The following is a 12384-nucleotide window of genomic DNA, read 5'->3' as shown; positions in this document are numbered from 1 at the left end:
AATGTTGAAAGAGGTGAGGCACTATCATCCCCATTTACAGAGGCTCAGAGACTAACCTGTTTGAGGGCACACAGCTGTAAGTTACAGTCAGCACAAAACCAAGTCTTCCTGCCACCAGATTCCACACTAAATATAACATTTATTCTTTGTGGTGACTGCATTATATTGCTAATACAGAGTTGCCATAATTTATTTAACTGATTGGCATTTGAGCTGACAATTTTTCACTGTAACAGAGCTGCATAAGAACTTTGTACTTATCTTTGTCCACTTCTACAAGCATTTCCATAGCCCAAATCCTAGACTGAGATTGTTGGGTCTACACAGTTCAAGTTTGAATACTACTAGGTTATCATTTAAACAGGTTGTACCAATTTACCACCACACCCCAAGTTATGAGAGTACCTGTTTTCTGTGCTGTGTGTTCAACTTTAAAACTTGCTAGAGGGGACAATTTCTGAAGATGACTATACTGCACAGGGTTTCTCTTAACAGAAACTACCTTCTCCTTAATAGCTATGAAAAATGGTTTGATTTTGGAGACTTTTTAAAAAGACTTCTGTAGGTCACCCCTCTGGGAACTAGGTTCAGCTTCCCATGTCCAGAAACCCCGTATGAACCCATGCAAAGGTCTGAACGACAACAGGCTGCCAACGCAGAGAAAAGGGGGGGCTGTGATAAGTGCATCTAGAGGGCCGCTCCTCCGTCACTCACCCAGGAAACCAGCTGCCACCTCAGCTCTGAGTGGGAGTTTCTTTTCACGTTGTTTCCTAAAATAAAAGTCATAACCAGCTTGGAAGAACTTGTCATCAAACAGCACAGAGAAACAGAATAGAGTAGGAGAGTTGGTGAGGTTATTCAGTCCACTACCATCATTTATCAGCTACGGAAATGGAGACCCAGAGATGCTGAGTCATTGATTCAAGGTCACACAGAAAATACGAAAAAGCAGTGGTGGGACCCGGCTCAAACAGTCCTGTCAGTCTGCCTTTCTTCCATCTCCGTTGCTTTTGAAAATGATGGGAGAGTTAGGTTTCTTGAGAAGGGACATCTGAGTAAAAATTATGGCAGCATAGCTGTGTCCTTGGGCATGCTGTTCTTACTTCCTTGGAAGCCCTAACTGCTTGAATTCCTCCTTATCCTTCAAGACCCTAAAGAATTGTTAGGTTCTGTGAAAACATTCCCTCATTTCTCAGTGCAGCTGGTTGTCCATTGCTTTATGTTCCCATGCCCTGACCTTAACCAGCACTCAGACACTTTATGGTGAAAATTCCTTGAAGGAATGGGTGTATCTAATTTACCTTTGCAACCCCAGCACACACCTTAGGCTCCAAAGGGACTGACTTCGGACCACAAAGTCCAAGAGGGAGGGAATCTATCATCCTTCCCAGCTCCTGGCTCACGGTATGAACTCAAGAAGGGTTCATTGCTGCTGAAAGAATGTGAACAGGAAAGTTGCTGTGTGAGGAGATTCTAATCCTGGAGCCATTGAGCTTTCGACAGACACTACCTGGGGTTGCCCAAGTAGGTCAGGCTGGCCAATGAGTGGGCACTAAAAGGCACTAATAGCCTTCACCCGCATCTAGGTCTCCAGGGCTCTGAGGCACTTTCAAAGATGACCTCATTTGAGTGAACTTTGTAAATGCTCTTTGGTGTTATTTCCATGAGGCTTACCTCTTCTCCTGCCAAGAAAACTGCTCCCACATCTGGATGATCCAGAGGCCAGGACTTCAAGACACGGAGATGGTGGAGGGAAGGAGTAAATCAAGCTAAACATATGACTGAACACATATTTAGTTTACAGGACTTAGGAGAAAAAAATAAAATTAACTACAGCCATGAAATACTCTATGTACAATGAGTAGCTCAACAAAGAATTAATGCTACTTTCATAAAGTGGGCTGAGCTTTACTGGTTGCAGACTTCCTTAAAGGTATTGGAAAAGAACACGCAGAAGCTGGAATGTGGTATTTCATTATCTCCAGTTTACTTAATTTGCTTGTTTACACATACGATCTGTGTGTATATAACAGTGGCAAGAGCCATTCTCTAAATACAATCTGGTACTCAGACTATGACAGATGCATGTGGAAAACGAGGCGTCGGTGAATGAACCTCCATGTGGAAAGGCAAAACAAGCATGGCAGTACTCTGGGATCACAGATGCCCTCAAAAGCCTCTTGTTCAGCGCCTGGGGACAACACACTTTTCAAAAGACAATACAAGCCTATTTCAACAGGAGACACAGACCCCCCAAATGGCACTCAAAAGATGTTAGTTTCCCTGCCTTCTCTGGAGGAGCCAAAAAATTTTAAAGGACTTAATCAAGAAAAAGGGGTAGGGGGCTATACATGTGCTGGGCATTTTACACACATCATTTCCCTGAATCCTAACAGCATCACCTCTGTATTACACCAGGAAAATGAGGCTTGCCCATGGTCAGATGGCTCTCAGCAGTGGTATCAAGAGTTGAACCCACATCTCGTGTGCCTAAGCCCAAACTCAGCTGCACCAAACTGTCTCACATAGGGACAGAGGGCATGCTCCCAAGAAGAAGGCAAGGGTGCTAAGAATGAACAGGAAGCAGTGGAAGACTAATCAATGTGCAAGGCTCAGTAATGGATACTTTCTGCAGAGTTATTGAATGCTGAGCTGGACTCAGACCCAGACGAGAAAAATGTCTAGAGATTTAAGTGTGACAAATGAACTTCTGGAGTCACCTTGTGCCTGTTGCCTTTTGGTGCTGAACATGAAACTTTGGAGAGATTTCAACCCCTTCCACAAGCTCCTGCTACCTACCCCATCCCCACTTCCACCCCACTCCCACTCCACAGAGCAAAACTAATCTCCTGGGGCCACTGCCCTTTATCAATGTCCCCAAATCACCAGGGTGACACCTCCAGAATTTCATTGCCAGTGTTTCTGTTACCTTCTTCGGGTACAAGGTAACACACCTCACTTTTTTTTTTAATAATCATCTTTTTTTTTTTAAATTGGTTTCAAAGAGGAAAGGAGAGGGAGAGGTAGAAACATCAATGGTGAGAATCATCAACTGGCTGCCTCTTGCACATCCCACACCGAGGATCAAGCCTGAAACTTGGGCATGTGCCCTGATGGGGAATCAAACCCTGACCTCCTGGTACATAGGTTGATACTCAACCACTGAGCCACACCAGCCCTGGGCCACCTCACATTTTGATTGATACAAGGTAACTTGCAGCTCAACTGGATACAAAGGGGATACGAACTTCATATTTTAAATAAATCATTATGTGAAATACAATGTATCCTGAAGGTTTTCCAGAGCTCAAGCTTCTAATGACCTGAACTTGAGTTAAGCCAGTGAGTGCAGTGCTTATCTATATGCTATTAACTGGGGGGTAATGGGGGCATCAAAGAAGCTTCAAAGATGATTATCCAATATGCAAGGGGTTCAGTTTGAAAGGCTTAAGGAGACAGCCTGGGGGAGGGGAAGGGGGTGTCTTATCACAGAGCATATAACTGTGCCTTTGTGAGGTGGAGGTGACAGGATTTCTAATCCTTCCCAGCATTCTCACAATCAAGACCACAGAATCACAAGGCGGGAAATTGAGAAGGGCTGCAAAGGGGACATAAAAGGGGGCTTCAAGACCAATAGAATAGGCCCAGGTTTAGTTTGCCTTTGATGGTGGTACAGATAAGAGGAGGGTGGAACCAAAGTCATGCCACCATTTAATAAGAACATCTGTGCAAACAGCTTAGTTTGTTGCCATCAAAGGCAATGGAAGACATTCCCCTTCGCTTCTGACTTATCATAATCATATCCAAAAGGTAAAAATGCCTTAGGCCACAGCAAATGATCAACATACATATGACTCTGAAGCATAGGTCAGTCTATACCAATGACATGTGGTCAGGAAAGTTTCAGTGCAATTACACATTTTGTAAAATTACTCTGACTTGGCTTAAAATTGATCAAGTTGTTATTAAAATGTCTACTTCCTGGTTTTATTCTTAACAGAGAAAAGAGCCTCACAAGGTAGAATTTAATACCATAAAGCCAAGAGTTTGGTTTATAAAAAGTTAGTGTTCTAAAAAAAAAACAACAACCCTCAAAGCAATCTACACACGTCTGCCAAAGTGCAGCAGTGGAGTTTGAGTTATTTTCAGGAGTTTTGTCAACAAAGAACAAATGCAGAGTTGTTATTAAAAACTATAAAGCATTCACTCAAAATATAAGAAAGAAAAGTTAACCTTATTGCTTCAAACATCAATATATATAGTAGACAACATGACGGAAAATTCTCTCTGTTCATTACATGAAAATCATCCAATATTCACTTGGAGAGGCACTCCAGTTTAAGTGTTTTGATAGCTAATCACAAGCCAGTTGTAATATTTAACATTCCACAGATGAAACAATTACTAAAACCATTGTCTTTCAGGCAACAGTTGGTTACTTTGACCCGAGGGAAATATTGTTAAATAACAGCATCAACAGCCACTAAAACAAAAGGAAACTAGAAACAGGGAGAGAACAATGGCAGCAGAGGAGTCCTGAGGCCCTGGCCTCCCCTTCGGCCACACAAAGGAGGCTTTCCTGATTCTGCACTCTCACTGAGCCTAAGTGCCCTCTAGGGACAAAAGGGACAGTCCAGATTAAGGTCAAGTCTTGCCAGGGACAAAAAGTGCCTAACTGGAAATGGTGGCGCTTGTGACACACGGTGATGTCGCCAAGAACAGTCTGGAGAGTGAACTCACTTCCCAGACTCCACCATCACCCACCAAAACTGCCTGGTAAGCTTCCTCTCTGATGTAGGATCAATAATTTAGCCAAATAATTAAGAAAAATAAATGAAAAATATATTACCCATTGTCCTGCTGTCACTCCTTTTGTTTCTCTTTTATTTCTTATAACTGTCTTGCTTCAAATTCAAACGAGAGGTCTGGGGAGGAAGTCCTGGGGAAAAAGATTTCAGATACCAAAACCCATATGTCCCGTACCAGCCCAGCAAACCGAACAGGGTGCCAAATACTTTCTGGGACAGGTTGTGGAAATAAACGGCAGTGCACAGAAACATCCACACCCAAATGAGGGTCAGGAAGCCCAGGGCGACGACCAGGGCGGTGATGGCGGTGTGGAGGCTGTGGCTTCGGTCCGTCTTCACCTCATGCAGCACAGCCATCTCCTCCACAATCATGAGGGCACAGAAGGTCAGCAGGAAGGAGTGGCCCGAGATGTCAAAGCCGTGCCAAAAGCCCCCTTCCTGGTGGCACTGCTGCTTATTCTGGGGCTCCTTTCTGAGCCCCTCCATGGCTGGTGACTGGTAGCAGCTGCCCGTGTAGTGTTCAACACTGGAGAAGATGACAGTGCAGACGTACCAGATGGCCGTGCCCACAAGCAGGGTGCTCAACCGCCGCAGGACCAGGCCAGCCTTGCCTGTCAGGTGATAGTTGGTGAGGGCAATGAAAGGCAGGAGGAGACAGAAGGTCCAGCCCCAGGCCGCTTTGACAAAATACCTGGCAGAGGAGGAGAGTAGAAGTGAAGAGAGGGCACATGGCAGAGAGGAAACAATGTCACAACCCAGGTCTCTAGACTCTCGAGGGAAAACGAGAAAAGTTGATAAAAGCTACAGATGACAACTTACTAAATACGTTAAATGTATTAACTACTTAGTCCTTAACAACTGCATCTGGTAGGGACTGTTATTATTCCCATTTACAGACAAGAAAACTGAGGCCCAGAGAGGTATCATGCCTAAAGTGGAGATCACAAGTCGTGGAGCTGGGATTCAAATCCAGGGTCTGTGATCTTAAGCACTCTGCTATTTGTTCAGGAAAGTAATAATAACTGAGCATCTGCCATAGGCCAAGAGCTTTCACCTACCTTCACTTTCCCATTGAACACTCACACTCCCTGGGAGGAAGGTATCATTTTCCCCATTTTAGAGATAAAGAATCTGAGACTCAGAAAAGTTGAAAAACTGGCCCAGGGTCATACTCACACAACCCACAAGCACAGATGAAACCAAGGTTTGGCCAGTCCCAAAGCCCATGCTTTTTCTACACCAGGGTTCCTTCCTGTGTGGCAGAAAACGATCTCGGAAAAGAGCCTGACTTCACACTAGAAGATCAGACTCAAATCCTGACTCTGACTTACCTTATTGCCACACTTCTCTAGGCCTGTTTCCTCAGCTATCAAATAGCACCGAGGGAACCCAGTGATTTTTTAAATCCCTTCCCGAGCCCATGATTCCCTGGTTCCTTTCCATGAATTAGCACAGAAGCTTGGTACAAAACGCCAGGATCCATGGCTACTGGCAAACAACAGGGCCTTGTCTGCCAGGCTGCTTGGCTCCCCACTCTCCCAGGCCAGATAAAGCAGCAGCTGCCTCATCTGCCTCCCCTGTGCTGTCAAAGGTGGCTGACGTGGGGACCAGCGGCAAGAGACTTGGGGCGACTGCCACTCTCATCACCTAGTCTTAGTCCAGCCTCCACATGGGTGAGGAAGGAAGGTGGCCAAGGACAGGACAACCCTGTCCTGGGTTCCAAAGGTGTCTAAGACACCACCCAGGGCCTATCCCAAATGTTTCCCCTGAGACTGATACAGATCTTGCCAGAGCCAACACCTGGCAGGCTTTTGACAAGGCTGCTGGGGACAGAGACCGGGGTTTTAAGTCGATAACTGAAGTTGGGTTGATTTGGAGAGACGCTGCTGACACTGTAATTCTAAAGAATCTAGGGCCACAGCACCAGGAAGAAATGTCAGCGTTTACCTACTGCAGTAGTGTTTTTGTGCAATAGTCCAGGAGTTTAAAAAAGAAAGAAATAAAGAAAGCAAAAGCAGTGAGTGGGTGCGGTGAAGGCGATATCTCAAAGAGCCCAGCTGGATGGCTTTCCTGGGTCCCTGCCATGAACTTTGAGTGGCTGGGAAAGTCCAAGGAGATCCAGGGGAAAGGGCAGAGCCTGGAGGGCTCCACGCCTCCGCGGTTACCTTGCAGGGCGGGCTCCGTCCTAGGCTGGGACCGGGCTCTCAAAGCGGAGGGGGGGCGGGTCTTTCACCGGCGGTGATGGAACTGTCAGACGCTGGGGGCACGGGGGTCAGGGTGGCGGCATGGGGACTGACACCCGCAGGCAGCAGGGAGGGGGCATCTCCCCAGGGCAGGGGCCAACTTCTGACTGCAAGGGGAGGCGGGGGAGCAGCGACCTCGGCTGGTTCACCCGCTCCCCGCCCTGCGCCCCTGCATACACACGGCCACACACCACCCTGCTCGTCACCCGCCCGGGCTGCCCGGGCTGGGTGTGCACGCCGAGCTGCTGGTGACACTAGCTGTGCCGGGGTCCCTCGGCCGCGACACGCGTGCAGATGCTCTCGCGATCGGGAGGACTTCCCCTTCCACTGACCCGGCCATCAGAGCAGCTAGCCCCCAGCTCTGGACGAGGCGACAGCTGGGCGGCTATGGCGGGGGCAGGAGGACCCAGGGTGCACTCACACGTTGAGGACGTTGCGCTTGTTGCTGAGGTAGCTCTCGGGCAGCGGGGAGAGCTCCTTGAGAAGGGAGCCCGCCAGCATGGAGGCCACCAGCGCCCAGGGCAGGTAGCGCCGCACGGCCGCTCGCACCAGCGTCCCCCTAAGGAACCACGCGCAGCGCTCTACGTGCTCCATGCCGGACCTCGTCGGCCACCGTCCGCCGCCCTGTGCGCTCTCGGCCACCGTCTCGCCCTGAGCCCAGTCCGGAACGCCGCCTCCCTCCGGCGCATGCGCACCACCCGCGGGCCCCGCCCCCGAGGAGCGCTCGCGCCCGTCCGCGCGCTCCCCTTCTCGGCCGTTGGCGGCCTCAGGGCGCGCCGGTCTCCGAGCTCCAGGCTCCCCGCCTCTCGCTTCCCTCAGTCCTGCTCCGGGCGACACGCTCCCACTGTGCAGGTTCGAACCCCTGCCTCCGCGTCCTGCTCTGGTCTGGGGAAAAGGCGCCCGTGGGAGTATTTGCTGGAGGTGGGAAGAATAAATATCGCTCTGTAGGAATTAGAACGGCGGTCACAGCACCGGTTAGTCTCTCCTGGAGACGCGAGGCACCCCCTCCACCCGAGCCTTCTGTAAAATGGCGAGACAAGAGTTAGCTTGTGAACTCGAGGGCCACGATGGTGATCCAGTTATAGGGACGTGAGGTCAAGTCCCATTAGAACATAAATGTGTAAAACAACTATTACATTTAAATTATTAAATTTATTTTCATTTTAAAAACACTTATTTGTAGTGAGTGAAAATGCTGGTCCGGGGCCTGTTCAGGAGCTCAGATGAGGGTATTGGGAACTCAGTCCTCAGCTTATCACGGAGCGAAGTCCTCAGACTCCCCGGCATGGGGGGTGCCTCATTCAGCGTTTCCCACCCCGGGGTCATCCCTTTGCTACTGGATCAGTTTCCGGGGCCGTCATAGCAAATCACCGCCAACCTGATGGCCGAGGGAAACAAATGCATGACCTGCCACGTGGAGGCCAGCAGCCTGAGATGCAGCCGCGGGCAGGCCTGGTCCTTGCGGAGGCCCTGAGGCCAGGTCCCCCCAGGGCGCTCTCCTCGCTCCAGGCGCTGCCTGTCAGCCCCTGGCGTTCCTGCCGCCATACAGCTCCCGCCTCTCCTGTCTTCACGTGGCCCTCCTTCCTCGGTGTCTTCTCTCCTGTTTCTGATCAGGACACTAGGCGTTAGCTTTAGAGGGCCACCCTCAGTCCAGAATCATCTCATCTCGAGACCCTTAGTCAGATCTGCAAAGACGCTATTTCCAAACTAGGTTACATTCCCAGGTGCAGTTCTTCCCAACTCCATGTTCAGTGACAGTCGCCATGTTGGGAGTATTTACACCCAGGAAATGGGCAGGCGCTACAGATCAGATGCAACGCCATTGGTCAAAACATGGCTGACTGGAAACTACAGGCTGGCTGTGGATGCAAGAGCCCAGCAAAAATCAGTGAGAGCATTCTGTGAGAATTACTTAGCTATATGGGATTTACAACTAAGGATGTTTGCTCATTTCATTGTTTCTAAACTATGTGCTACATATTTTTTTATATTAAGAAAAACCTATAACAAACTTATGTACATGTATACTTACACATTTCCCAACAAATCACTGGTTGTGGTCCAGCCCACACATAAAAGTATATATGTAGCATATAAATAAATATATATGCTAACGGATACATAGATATAGCTATAAATATAGCTTTATGACAGTTTGTGACAGAATTTGCCTCTACTCTGTGTAAGGTGCTCTGATATTTTCTATTCAATTATAAATTCAATTAGGAATGCTGGTTATGACCCACAGAATTAATTTTACAATTCACTAATGGATGGGGCTCTATACGTAGTTTGAAAAACACTAGATTTTAAAGCATTGGAGGATGATGCTCTGCACTTCCCCACCAGAGGGTGATAGAGGACCACAAATATCAAGGTTCTGCCCTGCCTAAGACTTTCATTGGTATCACCTAACTGGTTTTCATTCCATTTATCTACTCAACAAATACTTGCCAGACGTATATGGTTCTGGCCTAAGGAACTTAAAATGTAGTGAGGGTGATAATAATTAATTTATTCAGCCAACCAGCATTTATTAACCATTTACCAAGCATGGGACTAGACGTTAGGACCTCCGATGTTTAATAATTTCATATTTAAGACAATTAAAAGATAAAATTTCCCACATTTTTTAAAATGAAATATGTTTTAATTGAGTTTAGAGAGAGAGGAAGGGAGAGAGAGAGAAAAACATCGATCTGCTGCCTCCCCCACACATCCCAAGGGCGAATCAAATCCTCAATCTGGGCATATGCCCTGACCAGGAATTGAACCAGCAACCCTTTAGTGCAGGTGCAGGGGATGACGCTCAACCAACTGAGCCACACTGGCCAGGGTACAATTTCCCAGAATGTACAAGTTGAGGCTGGACCATCTGGTCAAACCAGAAAGCAAGGAAGCCGTTAGCAATAAAAGACTGGCAAGGTCATTTCAGGAGGGCACAGGAACCAACAAAAAGGCTCCCAAAGGCCAAAGCTGGGACAATTTGAGCATAAATGAGAATAATAACTTCAATGGATGGAAACACACATCTGTTTAAATCCATGGGTTCATAATGGCACTCAAAAAACATTATGGCCACTTTTGGAGGAATCAACTCATTATTTTGAAAACTAGTAAATAAGGTAAAGAATCAAGCATTTATTCTGCTGCTCCTATGGGAACTAAGCCACTGAATAATGAAAAGGTAGATGAGTTTCTTGCTAAAGAAATACCTCAACTAATAAAGATGTTCATAACGAGAAAAGTTTAATAAATACTGAGCAGCATTTTCAATTAAAGCTTTAAAAACCCATCACATAAGGTTTAAAATTTTAAATCAGATTATCATAACTTTGACCTTTGTTCAGAATTTTATATTTTAGGTTTCTTAGAGTCAGGTTTTACAGAAGCACATGGCTTCATGTTTATAGAAATGGAGAACTAGAATGAAAAATATGTCTGCTACAAAAAAGTAATATTTTCTTATTGAATGCTAAATGTAATTTCATAAGTAAACCCTATATTTATGTCACTTGTTAAAAGAGTTTCAAGATTATAGAATTTATCTTGAAGTCTGAGTTTCTCTTGGACAAATTAATAACCTGCCTTTTTATTTTTTTGAAAATCACTTGTACTTGTCTTTTTATTTTGATGGCAATGCTTTTGAAAAATATAAAATCACTAAATTTGTGGAATGGTTGCATGGAAATCATCTGAGCTTATGATTGTACTTTGGCCAGGCATGGATATATGTAAACTAGAGATTAAGTAAAAGGAAATGTAAGTTTTTACTGCTTTCTATAAAGAATTTTTCTTTTTTATAACCATATTATATTCTAATATCACTGATTCATAAGATTAAAGTCTGCTGGGGCAGAATACAAAAAAAATGTTTCCATTAGAAAAGAGGCTTCTATTCTGACAATGATCTTGATATGTTTTAAAGTAATTTGGCCTGGCCCAGCCAGTGTGGCTCAATGGTTGAGCATCTCCCTATGAACCAGGTGTTCACAGTTCCATTCCCGGTCAGGGCACATGCCTGGGTTGTGGGCTTGATCCCCAGTAGCGGGTGTGCAGGAGGCAGCCGAGCAATGATTGATTCTATTCTCATTCTCATCATTGAGGTTTCTATCTCTCTCCCTCTCCCTTCCTCTCTGAAATCAATAAAAACATATATATTTTTAAAAGTAAATTGGCCTGTATCACTTGATTAAGTGGCAAAAACTAAGAGGTCTTTATGGATTAGGAATGCCATCAAAGTTTCTTTTTTAAACATACTTTATGATTTATTTATTCATGTGTTTATTTTCTGTCTCTCCTACTTGAATGTCAGCCCCAGAGGGTAGGGAACGTTGCCTGTTTTATTCAATAATGCATCTCAAGCATCTAGAACTGTGTCTGGCAGCTACTAAACATGCAAAAAAAATTTTTTGTTAATATGTTAAAGAATCATTAGTAAGCCCTAGCTGGTTTGGCTCAGTGGATAGAGCGTCGGCCTATGGACCGAAGGTTCCCAGGTTCAATTCCTGTCAAGGGCACGTACCTGGGTTGCAGACTCCTCCCTGGTCAGGGCTCCAGCATGCACGAGGCAACCAGTCGATATGTTTCTCTCACATCAATATTTCTCTCTGTCTTTCCCTCTCTCTTCCACTCTCTCTAAAAATCAATGGAAAAATATCCTTGGGTGAGGATTTCTTAAAAAAATAAATCCTTATTAATATGTGATGTAAAGGAAATTATTTTAAAATTTAAATTGCTTCTTTATGAACAGAAGAGAAACAATGGAAAATAATCATTATGAAATTGATTATAAATAACGGGGAAGGAGTTTTCTGGTCCATCAAGTTTGAAGGATGCCGAGGTAGAATGATAATAGGTTATGTAGAGGATGCTTGGGGCCATGAGGAGAGGACCCTATTATAGGGATAGGGAGACTCAGGGAAGAGTTGTTGGAAGAGTTGATTTCTGAAGAATTGGCTGGAGCTGGCCAGAGGAACAGTGGGAAGAGATCATTACAGAAAGAGCAACCAGCAGGTGTCCCTTTGTTGGCTAGTATGTGTGAAATAATTCACTCACTCTGGGTTGGCAGGGCAGATTGGCAGCCAGTAATTCTCCCAGGGGGCGGGCGGCCCTCTTTGTCTACAGCTCCTGGCCAGCCAGCAGAAGTATTCGTCCCCTTGTACCAATTCCTTCCTTCTGAGCTCTCCCCTGCAATGCCTCCCCCATTCTTAACCTCTGGCCACCTCTTTTTCTGGCTGGATGGGATGACTAGTCCCCCCTGGGGTGAGGCAGTTGAGCAAAACCTTTGTCTCCAGAGGCCAGCCTGCCTGCTTAAGGGCGGGGGGGGGGGG

General features: G+C 46.1%; 1 protein-coding gene and 1 long non-coding RNA gene across 4 annotated transcripts in view; one reads left to right on the top strand and one right to left on the bottom strand.

Moving 5' to 3' along the window:
- Nucleotides 1–1963: 1963 nt before the first annotated feature.
- Nucleotides 1964–7703, bottom strand: FITM2 (fat storage inducing transmembrane protein 2). Of its 2 annotated transcripts, none has more exons than XM_023756257.1 (3): nt 7473–7703; nt 4850–5499; nt 1964–4483 (listed from the first exon to the last, which is right to left on the bottom strand). In XM_023756257.1, the coding sequence occupies exons 1-2, from the start codon at nt 7643–7645 to the stop codon at nt 4884–4886; spliced, it is 789 nt and encodes a 262-aa protein (XP_023612025.1). In that variant the 5' UTR covers nt 7646–7703; the 3' UTR covers nt 1964–4483; nt 4850–4883. The 2 variants fall into 2 exon arrangements, with proteins under 2 accessions (XP_023612025.1, XP_006091486.1); XM_006091424.3 differs by having other exon boundaries at nt 1964–2191; nt 7473–7702.
- Nucleotides 7704–7776: 73 nt separating this feature from the next.
- LOC111826575 overlaps nt 7777–12384 on the top strand; it is a 12253-nt gene continuing 7645 nt past the window's right edge. Inside the window, exon 1 of one of the 2 annotated variants that reach the window (XR_002829937.1) lies at nt 7777–7972. This is a non-coding gene — a long non-coding RNA (uncharacterized LOC111826575). The remainder of the gene's footprint in view (nt 7973–12384) is intronic. The other variant, XR_002829936.1, reaches the window with a different exon arrangement.

The sequence above is a fragment of the Myotis lucifugus genome, unplaced genomic scaffold, assembly GCF_000147115.1.
Source record: "Myotis lucifugus unplaced genomic scaffold, Myoluc2.0 scaffold_90, whole genome shotgun sequence".
Taxonomy (NCBI): Eukaryota; Metazoa; Chordata; class Mammalia; order Chiroptera; family Vespertilionidae; genus Myotis; species Myotis lucifugus.
Note: the sequence above shows the minus strand (reverse complement) of the source record. Positions and strands in the feature narration are given on the sequence as shown.

Coding starts and splice junctions, on each gene's coding strand:
- FITM2 (XM_023756257.1), bottom strand. CDS start 7,645: ATGGAGCACGTAGAGCGCTGCGCGTGGTTCCTTAGGGGGACGCTGGTG. Junction 5,500..7,472: donor AAGCGCAACGTCCTCAACGT/GTGAGTGCACCC, acceptor CTCCTCTGCCAG/GTATTTTGTCAAAGCGGCCT.